The sequence below is a fragment of the Ictalurus punctatus genome, chromosome 4, assembly GCF_001660625.3.
Source record: "Ictalurus punctatus breed USDA103 chromosome 4, Coco_2.0, whole genome shotgun sequence".
Taxonomy (NCBI): domain Eukaryota; kingdom Metazoa; phylum Chordata; class Actinopteri; order Siluriformes; family Ictaluridae; genus Ictalurus; species Ictalurus punctatus.
The window spans coordinates 19,931,643-19,955,647 of NC_071284.1; the positions used below are offsets into that span (position 1 = coordinate 19,931,643).

The 24,005-nt window shown below is 38.8% G+C and overlaps 1 protein-coding gene across 1 annotated transcript in view; it reads left to right on the top strand.

The window, feature by feature from the left end:
- Positions 1-1,561: 1,561 nt before the first annotated feature.
- pik3c2a (phosphatidylinositol-4-phosphate 3-kinase, catalytic subunit type 2 alpha) overlaps positions 1,562-24,005 on the top strand; it is a 124,212-nt gene continuing 101,768 nt past the window's right edge. Inside the window, exons 1-2 of the mRNA XM_017465910.3 lie at positions 1,562-1,734; positions 11,174-12,294. Of these exons, the coding sequence (XP_017321399.3) occupies positions 11,263-12,294 (1,032 nt within the window). The 5' untranslated portion in view covers positions 1,562-1,734; positions 11,174-11,262. The remainder of the gene's footprint in view (positions 1,735-11,173; positions 12,295-24,005) is intronic.

The window sequence follows — 24,005 nt, forward strand, 5'->3', positions numbered from 1 at the left end:
TTCCTTTGAGATTCTGGTCCATGTTGACATGATTGCATCAGGCAAATCCTGTGGATTTTTCAGGTGCACTTTCATGCTGCAAATCTCCTGTTCTACGACATCCCAAGGGTGTTCTATTGGATTCAGATCCAGTGACTGGCAAGGCCACTGAAAAACACTGAACTCATTGTGATGTTCATGAAACCAGAGAAGAGTTTTGCTTTGTGACATGGTGCATTATCATGCTGGAAGTAGCCATTAGAAGACGGGTAAATTGTAAATATGTTTTTAGAGGATTTAAACCTAACACGGTGAACAAATTATATTATAGAATTCAGGCAATTTTACTGGGGTTATCTCATACAGTGTAGCAAGTAATAATCTGGAAAGACCTTTGTAATATCACAGTCTAAAACTGGATTTAAAGAGAAGCAAATTAGTAAATGAATCACATGTAAATGAATCATACGTAAATGAATCACATGAAAATGTATCACTTGAATATGAATCTCATGAATATGAATCTCATGAAAATGAATCACATGTAAATAATTCACATGTAAATGAACCATATGAAAATGAATAAATAAATTAAAGAAAAAAAAAAGAAAAAAAAAAGAAGACGGCTAAATTGTGGCTATGAAGGGATGCACATGGTCAGCAACAATACCCAAATATGCTGTGGCATTCAAGCAATGATTGATTGGTACTAATGGGCCCAAGGGCAGGTTGGGTACATGGATTCTGATTCTACCAAATTCTGAATCTACCATCTGTGTGCCTCATCAGAAATCGAGTTTGAACTGTTGTATCCCATCCTTCTCAGGGTTTGAAGTGTTGTGCATTCTGAGATGCTTTTCTGCTCACCAAATTGTACAGAGTGGTTATCTGAGTTACTATAGCCTTTCTGTCAGCTCAAACCAGTCTGGCCATTTTCTGTTGACCTCTTTCATCAACAAGGCGTTTCTGCCTGCTCAACTGCCACTCACTTGATGTTTTTTTATTGCGCCATTCGAAGTAAACTCTAGAGACGGTGTGTGAAAATACGAGGAGATCAGCCGTTATAGAAATACTTAAACCAGCCCATCTGGCATCAGCAATCATACCACAGTCAAAATAACAGATCACATTTTTTCCCCATTCCGATGATTGACGTGAACATTATCCGAAGTTGCTGGCCTGTATCTGCATAATTTTATGCATTGCACTGCTGCCACACGATTGGCTGATTAGATATTTGCATGAATTAGTAGATTTGTATGTGTTCTTAATAAAGTGCTTGGTGACTGTATATCGATTAGGTTGTATTTGTATTTCAGCACCTGTATTTTGCGACAAAATATCCGCAAACAAAAGTACCCCGTTGTTGCCGCAGAGCTGGCAACACTATTGTGTGCCAGATGAAACTGACAGGTCGAGTGGCAGGCGCAGCCTGATTCTTGGGATTTTAAAATATATGGAACAAAAAGTACAAATGAAAACGTTTCTGCACAAACTAGATGAGCACACCTTTTCAATTTGCAACCAGATTCCATTTACATACTCAGTAGTCACACTCTATTAAACGAGTCGCTGTTGCGCCATTTTAGGCAGCTAGTGCAACAGGAACTGACGTGTCTAAGACTAGGTGAGCAAATTTTCCGGCCTTAAGGAAATGACCAGCTTAAAACATCGGAAAGTTTGAAAGTGGGAGCCGTTAATCACTAATCATTTTGGCACACTAAAGACCTCGGCACCTCTCTTTGCTTTGGTTTCGTAAGTTCGTCTCTATTTTTTTGTTCGCTTTTTCAAAAAACAATGTTCGAAAACACTGCACAAAGCTCATGTAAAGTATGCTATATATTTTGTTGTTTTTAGCTTCGAGTGTTTTAAACTATTATTAGTTCCATGTGTTCATATGAGTTCTTCTTCATACGAGATTTGCTGCATTGTTTTATTTTTGATAAGCGTTTCGCTGTATGTTTAATAGTCAAACAGCGAAACGCTTGGTTTCAGAAGAACTTTCTCGCTAATAGGCTGCCTAAAGAGTTGTCTCTTCTCTTGCGCTTTAGTTTAGCGATTATTATGACTTGTGGTCTGTGTATTAGTTATACTTGTGTTATACTAGCGTGTTGAGGTATATACAGTAACTCCACACCTGTAACTGTAAGTCTGTTAAACAACCAGTCTATTAGCAACTAACAGTAAAGTTAACCTATAGCGCAATGTTATTCTCCTGTATACTGTAACATTGTTGAACATTCGTGTGTCATGAGATGAGGAATACTTCTTAATTCTAGTTAGGTTCAGAGCTCAAAAGAACAAAGACACATGCCTCCTTAGTGGTGGGGGTGGTGACTTTCAACGAAGTTTTGCACTCTACGTAAACTGCTCTGTACAGTACTTTATGTGGTGTAGATTTACAAATATAGAGAACTTGTTAACGGTTTGATAACGAACTGAAACCTGGCAAACGCCCTCATACTAAACCCATACAGTCATCAAAATGCATGCTGGTGTTGCTTTAATCAAGTGTGTTTAGTTCTATAACGCTGTGGCATACGTAGAGAGAGTCAGGATTCTTTAACCTACCCTAACAAGTTTCTCTTTCCCTTTGTTTTTGTTGTTAGATTGTTCAGGCGTGAGGGCAACATCAACCCAGTGAACTGTGTTGATAAGAATACATAAAATTGAGACAGTCCACTTTAAATGGCCAACATTTTGTACATTTGGTGCCAAATTTAAACCAAGATTAATAATCCTGCCATTCTTAAACATCTATATTGTCCTCAATATTTTAAGTGTACAGCAAACTTCAGACTATGCTCCAAACTATAATGCAAATACAAGTTAGTATATTGAGGTTGTCATAAAGAGTTCTTAAAGTTTTTTTTTTGACAAGAGTCAATAACAAAATTACATAAATCCTATAAGTGATAACAGGAGCTAACTTGTCTCGCAGCTATTCCATGACATCAAATGCAACTATAAATGGTTAAAAGATACAATGTGTCATTTATTAGTAATTTAAATTTTAATTGTTGGCAGATTGCTGTTGTATAAGATGAATAAAACTCTCTGGGATGTGCTATTATGGGGGAAATCATTTTCAATTGTTGTTTATCATAATATTCTATGCTTAATAATTTTAGGAAAGGCATGGCATCTTTTATTCATTTACTGGAATCCTGGTGATATTGCTATTTCCATTGAAACATAATCAACCATTGCTCTTAAACTGTAATGAAGACTATGGTATTTTGGGTGTTACATGCAACGATACATTTTGCAAAGGTGGTGGAGTGGGTAGCACTTCTGGCTGAGAGCTCCAGGGCCCATGGTCTGATTCTGATTGTTACGGTGTGTGGAGTTTCTCATGTTCTCCTGGTGTTTGTGTGGGTTTTCTCCAGGTTCTTTCGACTCGAGGTTGCTAGGCATGGCCAATTTTACGTAAACGGCTATAACTCTCGAATGAAATGAGATATCTTCACCACACTTGGTAGGCTTATGTAAGAGGTCAATCTTTAGTCGTGCAGAAAAGTTAGCACAGTTTTGCCACATGATGGCACTATAATGCAAAAAACCCCTGAAATTGCTGGTAACTATGAAACGGTTAATCCTATTGACTTCAAAATTTGCATACATCATCTTTGTCTCAGCTCCCATCACTGACTGTTTACATGGACAGCAGTAATCTAATTATTGACCTTACTCTGAATAAGACAATATTGTGATTTAAGGTGTTTACATGAGTCGCTTTTAGAATACTCCTTTCATGTTCCTGTTTTACATGTCATAGACCATAATTAGATTAACAGCACACGTCATTACATCACCACACCACGTCGTCCGATATTCCCTCCAGAATTTCAGGCATCAACATACAGTTGGTCTTTGTTATGGTACTGAGTACAGTTTTTTTGTGTGTTTTATTCAAAATTTTTACGAACGCTTCAAGTGCAGTTAATTTTTTGTCATGCTGTACGTGCGAATAGACGACTGCTTGAAACTGTGGGCTGTGTCCCAAACCGCATAATTACCGTCTATATAGTAGCAGAGATGCATGTATTTCATCTACTACAGTCCTATATTGGGCAAGTACGTGGTTTGGGACGTAGCCGTGCTCTCATTTTTTGGGACGTTTGCCATAAAATGGTTGAGCACTGCTGTCTGCATACGTGTCTTGTCGCAAAATGCGGTGAAAACTCTCACGTGACGTTAATAATGTGATTAAGGTGTTTACATGTCTGTAATACACGTCGATAATGTGACTAAAACAGGAGTACTCCACGTGTGTGAATTCGATTTGTATTTACTTTGAGTATGACTTTAATCAGATTAAGGTAATTAAAACTTGCTGTTTACATGGTAGTTTCTTAGTCAGAGTATTGTCTTAATCGGGTTAATATTGGATTATTGTTGTCCAGGTAAACTTACTCACTGTCTATACAATGTCTATACAGACATTCCCGTATAGCCAGTTTTCTAAACATGCTTACTATAGTGCCGCCATCTGGCTGACCGGGACGAAACTTTGTGCCGCTGTAGTACTCTGGGGTACTACCTTCCCTCAAAGTTTCAGCTCTCTAGGCCTTAAGGTTTGGTCTGCACGATCAGTTTTAGGGCAGAATAATAATAATAATTTAAAAAAATCCTTATAATTACAGTAGGGTTTCAGCGCTAAGCTCTTGAACTCCTAAAACACCAAGATAAACAGGCAGTTCTTCACTGAGCTCATAGCCAGAGGTTCAAATATAATTTCGGAGATACTTCAGAGTTAGTACAAGGTTGAAAAGTCAGATTAACAAGTTTCTGTAAAATATAATGCTGCATTACATCCTAAGCGGTAATTCGCCAGTCGGAATTACATAATTTTCGACTTTGGCGTTTTCCACAGATGAAGTGGGTAAATGGATATCTCCGTGTTCGTAGTTTATCAACAAGCTAAGCAGTTAACTCAGATGAGTGATGTATATTTTCTTTCTCAAACAGCAAAGTGTTTTAGATTTAATAAATAAGTATGTCTGTATGTTGATTAATCTAAAGATAGTGAGTGTGTGTGTGTGTGTGTGTATCCATCGATCCATCCATCTTCTACCACTTACTCCTTCTTCAGGGTCGCGGGGGAACCTGGAGCCTATCCCAGGGAACATCGCAGGGCGCAATCACATACACACACACACACACACACACACCCATTCATACACTACGGACACGTTCAGACACTCCAATCAGCCTACCATGCTTGTCTTTGGACTGGGGGAGGAAACCAGAGTACCCAGAGGAAACCCCCGCAGCATGGGGAGAACATGCAAACTCCGCACACACATGGCCCCGGCGGGAATCGAACCCTGGAGGTGTGAGGCGAACGTGCTAACCACTAAGCCACCGTGTGTGTATAAAAAAAAAATATACACTATATATATATTATATTATATTATATTATATTATATTATATTATATTATGATTCTGTGTGCAACCAGTTTGATGTGACTTCACTCTGTAAACGGGGAAAGAGCTGATATGAGAAGAATATCGCAAGTTGACTTCAGTTGCAGTGACGTTTGATGTCACGAAGGACATGGTCCCTATTTACTTTGTTGAAAAAGTGTTCACCAAGTTGTGCAAAAACAGTAACAGCTATAAAATAATAATGCAAATAAGGTTTTAAAAAATCCTTTATTTATGAGAACCAATGTTTGCACTATTTGCTATAATGGTGCTGCTATTATTTTTCTAAAGTCTGTTCCAAGAAATAGAACTATGCATAATTTTTTAGATGCGTTATGTAAAAGAAAATAATAAATAAATCGACAGTCGTTCGTAAAGTTGAAAAAAAAAATCAAGATATACAGTATCTCTCAAGTGAGTACATCCCTCATATTTTTGTAAATATTTGATTATATCTTTTCATGTGACAACACTGAAGAAATGACACTTTCCTATAATGTAAAGTAGTGAGTGTACAGCTTGCATAACAGTGTAAATTTGCTGTCACCTCAAAATAACTCAACACACAGCCATTAATGTCTAAACCACTGGCAACAAAAGTGAGTACACCCCTAAGTGAAAATGTCCAAATTGGGCCCAAAGTTTCAATATTTTCTGTGGCCATCATTATTTTCCAGCATTGCCTTAACCCCCTTGGGCATGGAGTTCACCAGAGCTTCACAGGTTGCCACTGGAGTCCTCTCTCACTCCTCCATGACGACATCACAGAGCTGGTGGATGTTAGAGACCTTGTGCTCCTCAACCTTCTGTTTGAGGATGCCCCACGGATGCTCAATAGGCTTTAGGTCTGGAGACATGCTTGGCCAGTCCATCACCTTCACCCTCAGCATCTTTAGCAAGGCAGTGGTCGTCTTGGAGGTGTGTTTGGGGTCCTTATCATACTGAAATTCTGCCCTGGGATCCTGCTCTGCTTCAGTATGTCACAGTACATGTTGGCATTCATGGTTCCCTCGATGAACTGTAGCTCCCCAGTGCCGGCAGCACTCATGCTGCCCCGGACCATGACACTCCCACCACCATGCTTGACTGCAGGCAAGACACACTTGTCTTTCTACTCCTCACCTGTTTGCCGCCACACACGCTTGACACCATCTGAACCAAATAAGTTAATCTTGGTCTCATCAGACCACAGGACATGGTTCCAGTAATCCATGTCCTTAGTCTGCTTGTCTTCAGCAAACTGTTTGTGGGCTTTCTTGTGCATCATCTTTAGAAAAGGCTTCCTTCTGGGACGACAGCCATGCAGACCAATTTGATGGTGTGCAACGTATGGTCTGAGCACTGACGGGCTGACCCCCAACCCCTTCAACCTCTGCAACAATGCTGGCAGCACTCATATGTCTATTTCCCAAAGACACCCTCTGGATATGACGCTGAGCATGTGCACTCAACTTCTTTGGTCGACCATGGCGAGGCCTGTTCTGAGTGGAACCTGTCCTGCTAAACCGCTGTATGGTCTTGGCTACCATGCTGCAGCTCAGTGTCAGGGTCTTGGCAATTTTCTTATAGCCTAGGCCATCTTTATGTAGAGCAAAAATTCTTTTTTTCAGATCCTCAGAGAGTTTTTTGCCATGAGGTGCCATGTTGAACTTCCAGTGACCAGTATGAGGGAGTGTGAGAGTGATGACACCAAATTTAACACACCTGCTCGCCATTCACACCTGAGACCTTGTAACACTAACAAGTCACATGACACCAGGGAAGGAAAATGGCTAATTGGGTCCAATTTGGCCATTTTCACTTAGGGATGTACTCACTTTTGTTGGGACAGCAAATTTACACTGTTTCAAGCTGTACACTCACTACTTTACATTGTAGCAAAGTGTCATTTCTTCAGTGTTGTCACATGAAAAGATATAATCAAACATTTCATTTATATATATAATCAAACAGTTTTTGGAACAGGAGTAAAACATCGCGAGAACATTCCCCGTGCCATGCACAGACCAACTACTTGATCATGAGATTCATTGACAACAATTTTCGTTTGCACTTTTACACCATCCCACAGAACAACTTGCTGAATCTCTACCACATATTCTCAATGGCTGCAATGTTTACAAATGACTGTATTTAGCCTGTCACAATAGCATAGTAGAGTTCATAACAAAAGTATTCTACTGTGAAAATGTACGCACATGCATGTGTCAAACATGCCATGTTCAAACTCTAACAATGATTCATTAATTTTTCAAATCTTTCTCCAGATGTTATTGTAAAGAAGAGTTAGGTGTTTGCAGTAGCCTATACATTTAATTGTAGCCTTGAAGAAGCCTTCATAACTAAGGTTATCAAGTACCAAATGCCTGAATAATATCTCGGAGCTTGGCTACAAGTGTAAACTTGGCCTTCATATGCGGCAGTCTCGGACATGTCAACAGACTGTCATCAGAGGCTTACAGCTGGTAGTGGTGCCTGAAGGGAGAGCTAAACCTATATCCTTAATTATCTTGCTGCAGTCCATGTTTAAACTGAAATATGATGTATTTTCTTCATTTCCTAGTTATTAATTTCTTAATTTCTAGTATTGATGTAGTATTACTACTGCTGAGTTGATCTAAATAAATTGTTTTTATGTGCAGTTGGGTCTATAAGTATTTGGACAGTGTGAATTTTCCTAATGTTGCCTCTGTATACCACAGTGGATTTGAAATTATGCAGTCATGATGTGATTGACTTTCAGCTTTAATTCAAGGGGTTTAACAAAAATATTGCATTAGCCATTTAGGAATTGCAGCCATTCTTTCATAGTCCCTTCATTTTCACATGCTCAAAAGCAATTAGACAAATGACTTATAAGCAGTTTCATGGCCAGGTGTGACCTGTTTCCTAATTACTTCTTGACAAATTAAGCACATAAAAGGTCTGGAGTTGATTCTAAGTGTTGAATTTGCATTTGGTAGCTGTTAATGGAAGCTCTCAATATGCTGTCCAAAGAGGCATCAATGCAAGTGAAGGGAGGTAATCATTAGGCTGAAAAACAAAACCGACCTATCGGAGAGATTTAGAAAGTGTGAAACTTTAGGAGTAGTCAAATCAACAGTTTGGCACCGTCTTAAAACGAAGGAACACACTGGCGAGCTCAGCAACACCAAAAGGCCTGGAATACTACAGAAGACAACTAAAGTGTATGATTGCAGAATTGTTTCCTTGGTGAATAAAAACACCTTAATAACATCTAGCCAGGTCAAGAACACTCAAAGAGGTAGGTGTATCATTGTCAAAGTCTACAGTCAAGAGATGCCTTCATGAATGTAAATACATAGGGTTTACATCAAGATGCAAACCTCTAACACTCAAGCAGAGAAAGGCCAGATTAGACTTTGCTTTAAAAAAAAAAAAAAAAAAGCCTGCCCAGTTCTGGAACAAGATTCTTTGGCCAAATGAAACCAAGATTAGCTTGTACCAGAATGATGGACGATGGAAAAAGCAAAGAGTATGGAGAAGGAAAGGGAGGGCTTATGATCGAAAGCATAACTTATCATCTATCAAACATGGTGGAGGAAATGTTATGGCATGGGCATGTATGGCTGCCAATTGAACTGGGTCTGTGGTATTTATTGATTTAATTGCTGATAGAAGTAATAGGATGAATTCTGATGAGTTATACTTTCTGTTCAGATTCATTAAAATGCTGCACAACTGATAGGAGGGTGCTTCACAGTACAGATAGATAATGACCCAAAAAATACTGCGAAAGCAACCCAAGAGCTCCTTAAGGCAGAAATGGAATGTTCTTAAATGTCAGAGTGAGTCACCTGACCGCAACCCAAATTAATATGCTTTTCACTTCCTGAAGACAAAACTGAAAGCAGAAAGATCCACAAACAAGCATCAACTAAAGATGGCTGCATTAAAGGCCTGGCAAAGCAGCTCAAAGGAGGATACTCAGCAGTTTATGTCTATGGGTTCCAGACTTCAGGCAGACATTGACCGACTGCAAAGGATTTGCATCAAGTAGGGATATCACAAGAACCGATACTTCTGTACCAAGTCGGTACCAACAGTCTTAAAATGTGACGGTACTTGTTTTTCTGCAGTAGCATTAATTTTTATTTTTTATCATTATTTTTTATATTTTTAAAGTTTATTTTAAAATTATTTTTTTTTTTTTATACCACACCGTGGTATCGACTTTGGTATTGAGTATTGTGTACTTTTGGTGGTATCGGTACCAACTATTAGGTTTTTGCTATCGTGACATCCCTACATCCAAGTATTAAAAATAATCCTTATTTATAATTGCACTATTTATAATTACTTTTGAGCCTGTGGAAATTGACTAGGAAAAAATGGCTTTCATTCCTAACGGTTAATACAATATTTTTGTTAAACCCCTTGATTTAAAGTTGAAAGTCTACAATTCAATCACATCTTGATTGCTTCATTTCTGATCCATTATGGTGGTGGTGAAAATTATGAAAAATGTCTGTAGACTGTATATATGAATCTAAAGATTAGTGTTACAAAGTGTCAGTAGCATACTCTCAAAAGCAAGTCATTTAAAAAAAAAAAAATACTTTGTAAAGATTTTTTTTACATGCTTTGGGAACCACTAATGTGTCACGTAAAGAACAAAATACAGGTACTTTTGAGGTATCTCAAAAATGCTAATATTATGTAAAAGTTCATTTTTGTCTAATTTAATTAAAAAATGGAACTTTTTATATTCTGTATATTTTTATATCTTATATTCTGTATGCATTACACACAAAGTGAAATATTTCAAGTGGTTTTTGTTTTTAATCTTGATTATTACAGCTTACAGCTCATGGAAATCAAAAATCCAGTATCTCAAAATATAAAGAATTTATAATACAGAAATTTCAGCCTTCTGAAAAGTATGTTAATTTATGCACTCAGGGCTCCTTTTGCACGAATTACTGCATCAATGCAGTGTGGCATGTAGGCAGTCTGCCTGTGGCACTGCTGAGGTGTTCTGGAAGCCCAGGTTGCTTTGATAGTGGCCTTCAACTCATTTGTATTGTTGGGTCCGGTGTCTCTTGTAGATTCTATGTGGGGTTCAGGCTGGCCAATCAAGCACAGTAATAGCATACTACTAGTAGTACTAGTAGCTTTTGCACTGTGGGCAGGTGCCAATTCCTGCTGGAAAAGGAAATCTCCATAAGCTTGTCAGCAGATGGAAGCATGAAGTGCTCTAAAATCTCCTGGTAGATGCTGCATTGACTGTCGACTTGAGAAAACACAGTGGATCAACACCAGCAGATGACATGGCACCTCAAAACATCACTTACTGTGGAAACTTCACACTGGACTTCAAGCAACTTGGATTCCGTGCTTCTCCACTCTTCCTCCAGACTCTGGGGACCTTGATTTCCAAATGAAATGCAAATTTTACTTTCGTCTTCCCCTGATGATTGTGGTAGTGTGTATTGAACCAGACTGAGACCAGACTTGCTGATTAGAGCTATTCTCAGGTTGACAATTCTGTATTATAAATTCTTTATTGTACTATTTTGATTTCTATGAGCTATAAGTCATAATCAAGATTAAAACAAAAAAGGCTTGAAATATTTCACTTTGTGTGATGAATCTACAATATATGGAAGTTCCACTTTTTGAATTAAATTATGGAAAAAAGATGTTCTAATTTTTTTTTTTTTTTTTTTTAGATGCACCTGTAGCTCTTTTTGTCAAGAAATGTTGTTGCTCATGTATGTTTGTCTGTTTCTCTCCTTGTAGGCCTGATCTTCAGTAGGAATCTTTTTTTTTTTTATTTGTTTTCATTTTTTTTGGTTGACTATCCTTGTTCATGGCAAGGCGAAGTTACCATGGACCAGATATCCAGTGGCAATGGGTATGAGATGGACAGTTCAGCCACTTTCATAGTGGTTCGGCCAAAGGGACCAGTGGGGAAGGACGAGGCTTTGCGCATGGAAGTAGATGCATTGGATAAAATGCAACATGACCAGAGACACAAAATCCAAGACCATGCATCCCATATGAAAGCGCAGCCTAATGCACAAGCATCTTTAACGTCCCTCAGCCAGCTGGAGAAAGACCTCATTATCTTCCCTGACTCAGACCCCAAGAAGGAGTCAGAGGACGACACCTTTTCAGACATCAATGTGGAGGCATTGACAAATAAGGAGTTGGAGAAGCTGCTTTTGGATGATAACTTTGGCAGGCCTCCATCTCTGTTGCGGCACAACCTCAGTGCATCAGACACAGGTGGACAAGCTTTCAGTTCGCATCCTTTACACTGGACATCCTTGCTTTCCACTTCAAAATCCACTATGCCCACTCTGACACACCTGCAGGGCCCAGTCTTTCCTTTTCAGTCTGTCCACTTTCCTGCCCAACAGAGCACTTTCATCCCTTTTTTGTCAGTCCAGCCAGTCAGTCCTCAGGTCTTTCATCAGCCAGTCATCAGCCCAGAAATGGCTCAGCTCTTTGACAAGATTGCCAGCACTTCAGAATACTTGAGGAATGGCAGGTCTTCCATCATGGCTGAAAACTCTGTTAGCATCAAGTCCCTGGAGCCTGTACTCCACCCTACTGATTCCTCCAGCATTAGCCACTTTGACTGGCTGGATCTGGACCCTCTCAGTAAGCATCGAGTGGAGGTAGAAGAGATTCCTGGTGCAATATCTGGACCAGTAATAGTGGACTCTGTGCCTGCAAGTGACCCCTGGGATGCAGTGTTGCAGGAGGAGACCGAGGTCAAGATGAGCAACAGTTATTTAGCACAGGAAAAAGATAACTACACTGTAACTCCTCAACCTAGAAGGGCATCTACAGGAATGGCAGTTACCAAGAACCACATTCCTGCAACCTCCTTCCTGCACAGCCAGAGTAAACAAGTATGAGAACCACTCTAAGTACTAAGTCCTAAGTAACATTCATACAAGTTTTATGTGGTTATAAGCTGATCACACAGTATAAATAATGATCGTCAATTTCTCAAATAAACAACAGTATTAGTATAAAAGCCACTTATAAGTATTTGTAACTTTAAAACAGTGCTGAACTCCCAAACAAGCAAACTATTAAGAGATCACAACTAGAGATATCTATTGGAACTGGGATCCCATAGGATCCAACAAAAAGTCATTGGAATTTTTAACTCTCATGTGGGAAGGAGTAAGCAGCCAGATATAAAGCTTGTAGGACAAAGCAAATTAATGTTGATTTGCATGGGAGCATATTTAGCATGGCACATCTGGTATAAGTTGGGATTTATTCTTTGGTCATTCCATGTCAATTCAGGTAGGATTGTTGTTGCATGTTTCTTTTTTCCATTTGTTGCTTGTGACCTAGAACCTTTAAATAGTCTTTAAAGTACATATTTTGGCTAACATCTAATTATTTCACCGAAAAATATGTTTGTTAATTTAAAAATAGTCTTAACTGGGAAGTCATGTGTAGGATTTAATATCTCCAAAAATATTCCAGGCCAAATAAAATTTGGCAGACATGAAGACAAATGTGTTTTCTTCTGTCTAAATGCTCAGAAGTAACCACAGAAGGCATGTTCTTTTCTTATGGTGTCCACAAAAAGTGTGAGTGATTTGTGTTTATAGACCATCTCACTCTTAAGTTAGCACTTTTTGTCTGTAGCTATGACTAAATATCAGTTTACATACGGTTGCAACTAACTATTATTTTCATAATCGATTAGTTGGCGGAATATTTTTTGGATTAATTGGATGGGGGGGGGGGCAAACTTTCAGTACCCCCCCCTTTTTTTTTTTTGTGTCTTTACGTTTATCTAAAATAAAATCCACCAACTGACTGTTACAAATATAAACTTCAGATAAAACACAACTGTTTGTCCAATTATATAAGACTGAAAGGAACCCAATACACACACACACACCAGAATATATTCTTTATATATATATATATATATATATATATATATATATATATATATATATATATATATATATATATATAATATAATTATATACAGTATCTCACAAAAGTGAGTACACCCCTCACATTTAAAAAAAAAAAAAAATTTGATTATATCTTTTCATGTGACAACACTGAAGAAATGACACTTTGCTACAATGTAAAGTAGTGAGTGTATAGCTTGTATAACAGTGTAAATTTGCTGTTCCCTCAAAATAACTCAACACACAGCCATTAATGTCTAATCCTCTGGCAACAAAAGTGAGTACACCCGTAAGTTGTCATTGTAGCAAAGTGTCATTTCTTCAGTGTTGTCACATGAAAAGCTATAATGAAATATTTACAAAAATGTGAGGGTGTATTCACTTTTGTGAGATACTCTGTGTGTGTGTGTGTGTGTGTGTGTGTGTGTGTGTGTGTGTGTGTATGTATATGTGTGTATATATATATATATATATATATATATATATATATATATATATATATATATATATATATATATATATATATATATAAAAATAAATAAATAAATAAATACTTTTCATGGATGCGCAAAAAGCACTGAATTAAACTACAGTCCTAAATTAATAATAAAGACTCACTTTCACTCCACCTTGTGATTTCGGTTACTCACTGTCTTTAAGAATATTGTTTTACTTGTATTTACTTTTGATCATAGTATTTTAATTAGACATTACAGATCTTACTCATGCTCCCTGTGTATCACCACGCGTGAGGAGCAACGCGGCCTCGTTACTAACACATCACTTCTGTTATAATAAATGACAGAAGTTACACTGATACAGCATATAATGACAATAAACTTAAATTAAACTAAAACTTTTAAGCAGCTCGCGACAGCATCACTGTCGTGCTTCAGTGCTACACAAACTCCGCTTTATAAAGTTTGATCTTCTCTGCGGTGTTTAGTATAAAATGCTGCTTCAGTCACTTGATGATTTCGTCTCTGTCTGATGGTGACTGAGGTGTTGGGAATAAAAGGTAACGTTGACATAAACAGTAAACTGAAGAAAGTCATTTTTGGTGATTCTGGGTATTCTGGCTAGCAGCGTTGCATTACGTGCATATGACGTCATGCGCTACTGACTTGGAAGCGGCTCATACTTCCGGTTAGTAAAAAAATCGTTAGTGTTCCATTTCAGATGATATTACCTTTCTCAAATTCATACACTAGATGGAAGAGTACACTGCATAGTGTAAGTGTATAGTACTTCATTTGGGACACATCTTTAGTATTTACTCTCCAAAGCATGTTTTTAGGAAGAGAAGTAACGTAATGAGTAAACACCCTGGGCTGTGTGCAGACCAACTAATCGATAATGAGATTCGTTGACAACGATTTTCATAGTCGATTATTATCGATTTTATCGATTAGTTGTTGCAGCTCTAGTCTACATATTAAATATTTTGCAGCTGTAGTGAGAGAAAAAAGCGTCCTGCATTTTAGCTAATTGTGTTAACACCGTCTGCTGCCATTTCAGGTGAAGGAAAATATATCGGCGTGTTGGCTGGGGGGCCACCTATCATACATTTTAAGGGAGAAGCCATGGGCCAGTTAACATCTGTTCGCAGGCCACAGTTGGCCCAGGGACCGTAATTTGGACACCCCTGCTGTACATGTACTTTCCCTCTGAAAGTATTGGAATAGCAAGGCCAATTTTATTTTCACTCTAAATTGAAGACATTTGGTTTTAAGATCAAAAGATGAATGAGATGATGGATCAGAATTTCAGCGTTCATTTCCTGATATTTACATCTACAGCCATGGCCAAAGTATTGGCAGTGACAAGTTTTGTGTTTCGCAAAGTTTGCTGCTTCAGTTGGTGTGGTGTTGATTCACATTGTTTCTAGATTATTGTGCAGAGTGATCAGATGCATTTTAAATAATTGCAAAAAACTTCGTTGGCCAAATTTCACTGTTTTATGGCCCTGGCAAAAATTACCAGCTAAAATCATTTCACTAATCATATCATGAGCACATGGGAAACTGTCTAGGAGTACTACTCAGGTGAAATCACCATCATTCTGATTGGATTATAAGAGCAGGGAAGAAGTGCTTCCAATCATTGTGTTCTTGTGTTAGCAGTGGTTACCTCCGAAGAAAGATGTGCAGCTATCATTGTTTTGCATCAAAATAGCCTCATATGCAAGGAGATTGATGCAAACAATATTGCACCTGAAAGACCCATTTACCGGATCAGCAAGAACTTCAAAGAGAGATGTTCAACTGCAGTGAAGAAGGCTTCAGGATGTCCTTAAGTGCCCAGCAAGCACCAGGACTGTCTTCTCTTGAGGAGTCAGCTATGAAATCGTGTTACCATCAGTGCAGAGGTTGCTCAATACTGGCAACAGGTGGGTGCATTTGCACGCACGGTGAGGCGAAGACTTTTGGACAACGGCCTGGTGTCAAGAAGGGCAGCAAAGAAGCCACTTCTCTCCAAGAAAAACATCAAGGACAGACTGATATTCTGCAGGAGGTACAAAGATTGGACAGCAGAAGACTTGTGAAACATGTGGAAAAATTATCTACAAATAAGGAAGAAGCAAACTTTGCAGAACACAAAATTTATGCCACTGCCAATACTTTTGGCCATGACTGTAGATGTTAAACAACTTAAAACAAGCACATTTGGTGGCAGACCAGCCAATTTTTAGGTGAGCAAAAGTATAGGAACAGATAGTTTTAAAGTAAATAACCCTTAATATTTAGTTTCATATCCCTTGCCCAGAATAACTGTATGAAGCTGGTTATCCAGTGACCTCAGCAAACTGTTGCATTTTTTGCTTGATTGACGAGTGTTTGTATTTTGGATCATGAGCAGATCCATTCTTTCTCCACACTTTGCCCTTTTTATCACTTTGGTAGAGGTTAATCTTGGTTCTAGACCTTTTTGTGGTTCATTTCATTTCTGTATTTCTTTGCAAATTCCAATCTGGTATTCTGATTCTTACTGCTCTATGAGTGGCTTACATCTTGTGGTATGGCCTCTATATTTCTGCTCTCAAAATCATCTTCAAATGTTGGATTGTGATATCTTCACCCCTCCCCTGTGAAGGTTGTTGATGATGTCACTGAGTGTTGTTTTGGGGTTTTTCGTCACAGCTCTTCATCAAATTCTGTTGTTTTTCTTGGTTGACCTGTTCCATGTCTGTCTGTTAGTACACCAGTGGTTTCTTTGTGTTTCAGGACATTCTAAATTGTTGTATTGGCTATGACCAATGCTTGTGCAATGGTTCCGATAGATTTTCATCTTTTCTCAGCTTCAGAATGACTTGCTTTTCTCCCATAGACAGCTGTCTGGTCTTCGTTGGTTTATCCTTTTTAACAAATAATGCAGTCTTCTCAGGTGAAACTTAGAGCTCAAACCAAGAGTAGACATTCAGAGCTATTAATTCTTTAAACAATCAATTTAATAGGGTACACCATGGCAGCAAGGAATACCTGCCAGTCACATTTAAATGTTTTTGATCACTTGGAAAAAAATGGGTGGATTCAAACAAAAGGTGCCATTTTCTAAGTTGTTGAACACATCTAGACGTAAATATCAGGAAATGAAAGCTGAAATTCTTTGGTTTATAGCACAAATGACTTGGCCTTGCCGTTCCAAAAGTTTTCCAAAAGTTTGTATTGCATTTTTTGCCCAGTATTTCATCCCAAATTAGGATGGCCAATTCCCATCCACCAGCCATCTCTCCCCTATCATACGACAGCTACCACTGGTAGGCAAAAGGGTAATACATGCTTCCTTCGAGAATGTAGATCCTCAAACCATAACTTATTGAACCTTTTCTCCTGCTGCATCACAGAGTGGTCTAATGCACTCTGAGGAAACCGCTTCCTCATGCATAAGCTCATAGACACCTATGATTTGTTAGTGTCACTGTGATTGATCGGGGAGCAAAGATATGCCCTCCATCCCACCCAGAGAGCACAGCCAATTTTGCTCTCATGGAGTCAGCCCCAAATGACTGAGATGTGATCTCAGGATTCAAACCTGCAATTTACGGATGATGGAGTGAATGCTTTTCACAATACTTTGCTATAATTTTTGCACAATCCTCCATGCTGTTCATGGAGTAGGGGGTTCTTCCTATGAGAGAGCCTTTCAGGTGATGTAGGACTCTCTGAATGATTGATGTATATTAGAGCTGCAACAACTAATTGATAATAATCGACTATGAAAATCGGTGTCAATGAATCTCATTATCGATTAGTTGGCCTGCGTGTGGCACAGGGTGTGTTTACTCATTATGTTACTTCTCTTCCAAAAAGACGCTTCGGAGAATAAATACTAAAGTTGTCCCAAATGAAGTACTGTACACTTACACTATGCATTGTGTACTCTACCATCTAATGTATGAACTTTAGAAAGGTACTATCATCTCAAATATCACTAGCATTTTTTTTTTTTTTTTTAAACTAAGCGGAAGTATGAGCCGCTTGCTATTCGACGGCGCATGACGTCATATGCACGCTACCATTAGCAGACACCCAGAGCCACCGACAATGACTTTCTGACCTCAAGAAGAAAGGAAAGAAAGTCCTCTAAGGCAGGGAGCATTTTATATTAAACACCACAGAGATCAAACAGTGCTGCATGAGCACAAAGTTATGTTTATATCCAAAATGCTCCACTGTGTGTAAGGGGCAGGGGAAACTGGTGCAAGCTGCTTAAGAGTTTAGTTTAGTTTAAGTTTGTCATTATATGCTGTATTTGCACGCTTGCAGTGTAACTCCTGTAGTTTATTATAACCGAAGTGATGTGTTAGTAACGAGGCTGCATTGCTGATCACACGCGTTGTAGACGCGGTGATACACAGTGGGCGTGCAAGTAAGATCTGTAATGTCTAAAACACTATGATCACAAGTAAACATGTAAAATATGTCTAAAGGCAATGAGTAACAGAAACCACAAGGTGCAGTGAAAGTGAGTTTATATTATTAATTTAGGACTGTAGTTTAATTTGGTGATTTTTGTGCATCCATAAAAAGTAATGCATAAATACTATAAAATTTTATATATAATTTATTTTATTCATTTATTTTAGTTTATGTTGTATATAAGTATGTATGCATTATTTTTTACGGATGCACAAAAAGCACAGAATTAAACTACAGTCCTAAATTAATAATATATATTCTGGTGTGTGTGTGTGTGTGTGTGTGTGTGTGTTGGGTTCTTTTCTGTTTTGGACAAACAGTTGTGTAAAATTTTAGTCTGAAGTTTATATTTGTAACACTCAGTTTGTCGATTTTTATTTTAAATAAACAAACAAAAAAAAGGTACAAAAAAGTTTGCCCTGTCCCATCCGATTAACCGATTAATCGGAAATAAATTAAAAAACTTACAAATAACCGGCCAACTAATCGATTATGGAAAATAATCGTTAGTTGCAGCTCTAATGTATATATTTGGTATCTGATGCCTCCAACTCCTTCACCAGTTCCTTTGTTGTTGTCTTTGCGTTGAAACTTCAGTTGAACCTTTTGGACCAATGTTTGTTCATCCCTTCGTTAATTTGTGCCTCCTTCCTGAATGATGTTTAGACCCTAAAATTTTTATATTTGTGTACAGTTTGTACAGATGCTCATGCTACCTTCAGTTGTCTGGAAATTGCACCTCTGGAGGAACCAGACTGTCCAGGTGTACTTTCAGTTAACTCCTAATTATGCCATTGGCTAATCGGAAGCTTCTAAATGTCATAATTTCTGGAATCATCCAGACTGTTCAAAGAGACGGTCAAATTGGTGTAAACATTTGACCCACTGGAATTCTTATGTACAGTGCTGCTAGAACGTTTGTGAACCCTTTTCTGTATTGCTGCATACATTTGACATGAAATGTGATCAGATCTACATTCAAGTCATAAAACTAGATAAGAGAACCCAATTAAATAAATGACACAAAAACATTATAGTTTTTACATTTATTTACAGAGTACAATTATCCTATGTTAAATATCTTGTATCTATATAAAAGTATGTAAACAGTAACTTTAACCAAATGTTCTGTTAACTGGTGATCAGTCCTGCACAAGGAGCTTGAGGAATTTTGGCCCATTCTTTCTTACAAAACTCATTCTAGTGATTTTGGTGGATTTCCTAGCATGAATGGTTATTTTCAGGTCCTTCCACAACATTTCTATTGGGTTAAGCTTTGGACTTTGACTTAGCCATTCCAAAATGTTATTTCTTCTATTTTAACCGTTTTTCTTTGTAGACCTACTCTTGTGCTTAGGGTCATTGTCTTGCTGCATGACTCATTTACAATTAAGCTTCAGTTCATGGACAGATACCCTGACAATCTCCTGTAGAATTTGCTGGTACAATCCAGAATTCATAGGTCCATCAATAATGGCACACAGTCATGAACCAAAACCATGATACTGTGACTCCCCCATGTTTCATGTTTGGGATGCAGGGTTCGGTTTCACCGAACATAATGCTTTTCATTTGAACCAATAAGTTTGGATTCATCTGTCCAGATTCTTTCAGTAGGGTTTTGGCTTATCCAAGTTGCCTTGAGCAAACTTCAGACAGGCAGTTTTCTTTTTGCAGAGCACTGGCTTCCTCCTTGCTATCCTGCCATGCACACTGCTCTTGTTCAGTGTTTGCCTGTTGGAGGACTCTTAAATATTGACATTACTCAATTCATTAGTGACCTGTAGGTCCTTAGATGCTACCGTGAGGTTCTTTTGTCACTTCCTGTAATATTTGTCATGCCCTTGGAGTGATTTTTGTTGGATGACCACTCCTTGGGAGAGTGACAGCGGTGCTGAATTTCCGCCCTTTGTATATCATTTACCTCACAGTGGATTGGTGGAAGCCAAACACTTTAAAAATGGATTTGTAACCTTTTCCAGCCTGGTGAGCATTGATAACTTTTTCCGAGGTCCTCGGGAATCTCCTTTGATCAAGGCATGGCACACTTCCATAATCCTGTGGTGAAGACCAGACTTTGATAGTGAAGATCCAAGTTTGTGTTTGTGAAACCTGGGAGGGCCTGCTAAACTCACACCTGATTGCCATCTCATTGATTGAAACACCTGTCTTCAATTACCCCTCAACTCATACTTTTAGGGCTACAGAGTTTTTCGGACAAAGATATTTAATGGCGTGAAATTTCACTGAATAAATACATGTAAAAACTATGTTTTGTCATTTGTTTAATCCTTTGAATTTTTTTTTTTCCAGCACAGCTTCAGCATTTAAAATAAATAAAATAAAAATAAGATACTGTGTTGGTGTTTCAACACACAGATAAGAAAAAAAAACTTGGGGGGGGGGGGGTTCTGAACTCTTGTTTGGGTGATCTCCCTTTGAAGAAGGAAAACATTTGTGGTGCCAGGGTCCAGAAACTGAAAGAGTGAACGGTACCAACAAAATGTCTTATGTTGAGTGGTATAATATTGCAACAGTTGGTCAGAGAAGTCAACTGCACCCATATATCTGTTAGCTGCAGCAGGGCATGGAACATTTTCCACAGTCCAGTTTTTGTCTCTGGTTTTTTGACTGTCCATCAGACGGTACTCCCTGATAAGGCCAGGTGAATTGTGGAGCATACAGACCCCCCCCCCCCCCATGTGTCCATCCACTCCACAAACCGAAGAGGGTCATCTCTGATCCATCTGATGGATCCACTGGGGGATCTTTGGTGCAGAGCATTCTGTTGGATTTGGGGGCAACCGTTCTGGTTGTTTCTATATGTTTCACACACCAAAGTGTGCCTGTGCCAAGTCTGTGCCAAGTACGTGAAAAGCCTGGTACTTTTATAAGAGTTGTCCACATACAGTATATGTTGTAGCCACTTCTCAGGTATGCTGGATTTATGAGAGCCATAATAAGTGTGTTATGTGTTAATTGATGCATTTAAAAAAAATAATAATAATAATTAATTACATGAAGTGCCAATTAATTAATCACAATTAATCACACATCAATTTTGGCTAAGATATTACCTCCCAAAGATTATTTAACGTCATTATTGTGTTGGATGAGAGAAGCATTGAATTAGACATTAAAAAATTAGCTTTAGAAATAAATATATAATTGTATTTGATTTAAGATAATTAATTACAGAAACTTTTAGGTTGTATCGGAGGATGCATTCCATTTCCATCAACCCCCTTCCACCAGGCATACATTCCACAGCAATCTATGGAAGCCCTAAGCGTCCATGCATTATTATTATATTTTCTTTCTTCTTTTCTTGTGATCTCGACATAACAAAATGTTCTTTTCTAACAACGCAATTTTATCACAAGAAAATCCCATGCCTTGTGAATGAGACTGATATTGCAAGCACATTGGCGTCTTCGCCATCACGATCATAAATGTAATAATTACCTGCTGTAAAGATGAACTTCATCTCTGCATAAAGAGAGAGGGGTGTCCCCTTCTCAAGCGTTGGACACGAATGTGGAAGTTGTCAGTTGCTGACGAACATAGAGCTATTTCAGCTTGAGTGAGTCCCTGATCAAAGTAAAAACTAAAACAACTATTTTATGTCAAGATCACAATAAAAATTAATTCCAGATCACGAGAAAACAACTTTTATGTCAAGATCTTGCGATAACAAGAGAGAAAAAAATTATAATGCATGACTGCTTAGGGCTTCCATAGCAATCCATTTAGCTATCGCATTTGTTTAAACTTACTATTTCCATGCTGCTGTCAATCAGTGTGGTTTGGCAGAGCGTGTTGACTGTGGCAGCAGGGGTTGTGCTAACTGTAATGCTCACTAAACCATGCTTTGGTTCACGTGGCATTTCAGGCAAGAATTGCTTCGATGGTATGCATGTCCTTTTGATGACCCCTCGATGAAGTTATAGAGAGATTGAACATTGATCAGCATGTGTCTCAGCTGTATTGGTGTGACAGACATCCACAATGCAGAGGTTGAGAATATGTGAGTGACAATGGACATACATTGTCAGTGGATTTTTTTCTTAAAATGCGTGTAGCTACACCAGGGAAGGTTCCTTACATACTCGCCGCACCATCGTAACATTACGCTCTCAAGTTGCAGATATCAAGATTAAAGCTTGTCAGTACATTCTTTAAACGAAAGGCCAAAGATTCACCATCTGTTCTGTCAGTCCTTTAAAATCCGATGAATAATTCCTGGACTTCGAGGTCTCTGTCGACAGATCTTAAAAGCACTGCAACTTGCTAATGCCTACTTACAGTGCATCTGTAAAGTATTCAAAGCTTGTTGTTATTTTGTTATGTTACAGCCTTATTCCAAAATGGATTAAATTCATTACTTTCCTCAAAATTCTACAAACAATACCCCATAATGACAACATGAAAGAAGTTTTTTTGAAATCTTTGCAAATTTATTAAAAATAAAAAACAAAAAAAGCACATGTGCATAAGTATTCACAGCCTTTGCCATGACGCTCAAAATTGAGCTCAGGTGCATCCTGTTCCAATTCAAAAGGAACTTAGATGTTGCGTTTAGCATAACATTCTGGGAGCGCCTCTCGCGCACGCCCGGCATCTGAAGCTTGGGTAAAATCGTGCCTATTTATAGGCCTGCCATGATCAGGTGACGTGGCAATTAAGCACGTCATGTGATATAAATATGGCACCTGTGACCTGCACCATCAGCTTTTATTATCTTCACCGAAAGACTGCATGTCAGTTGTTTGTGTAAAGAAACAAAAAGCCGCTTCATTTCCTCGCTATCTTTTCTCAAAATCTCAGAACTTTTCTATCCCTTTAAAAACGAGATAAGAGGAAAAAAAAGGAGTGAGAGAAGTCAAGAAGTGTGTTACGCTTGATCCCGATCACGGGGAACAGTGCACACTTTCTGGGTGAAGTGTCTAGGGTTGTAGCATGTGATGGCAGCCTTGAGAGGCTGCGCATGGTAATGCCTACATTAAGCGGCTTGACTCGCGCTCTTTTCGGAAGCCGAAACGAGTTGGGTTTCAGAGCCTCGCGGATCTCTGGTTCGGGGGATCTCTTATGGATCCGGAAGAGGAGCTGGGATGAGCGCTGCTCTATCTCTTGCTTTGTCTTCCAGGATCGGCTCTCAGCTGGATTTTGGAGCTCGCGATGTCACTCTTCCTTCCACTATGGAAAGCCAAAAGGGAAAAAAAGTGGGGGAAAAAACCACACAAAAATAATGGTAATAATTCCTCTCTGACTCCGAGGAGCCAGAAGGTTGTGCTAAAAACTGAGAGCAGCATATAAAGTGTTGCTTGAAGTGATTACTAAGGCTGGATGAGCCTTTTTCTCTCCAGTGAAAGTAAATCCCTCACACTGCAGAAACTCCCCTTTTTCCCCCAGAAGTGCATGACAAAATATCAGACTTCTGGGGGAAAGCCATGCATAAGCCGTATCTATAACCCCACGATGTTGGATTATTCAGCCATTGTGAGGAATGAACGGCGTGGCTATTTAGCTATGCTGAAGGTGGAGGAGGCGCTTTCGAGCTACCCCTCTCCATCGACGGCAGGTAATTAGAAGGGCCGGCTTTGCCATTCAAGCCACTGTGTAAGGCCACCGTGGCATTGGTGGGCAAGGCCTATGCAGCAGTAGTCGTCTTGCTTGTGGGTCACTGCAGACAATGACAATGTTGCAGACCTGCTGAGTGAGCTCGACATATGGCGGCATTCAGCCAGTTCCTTC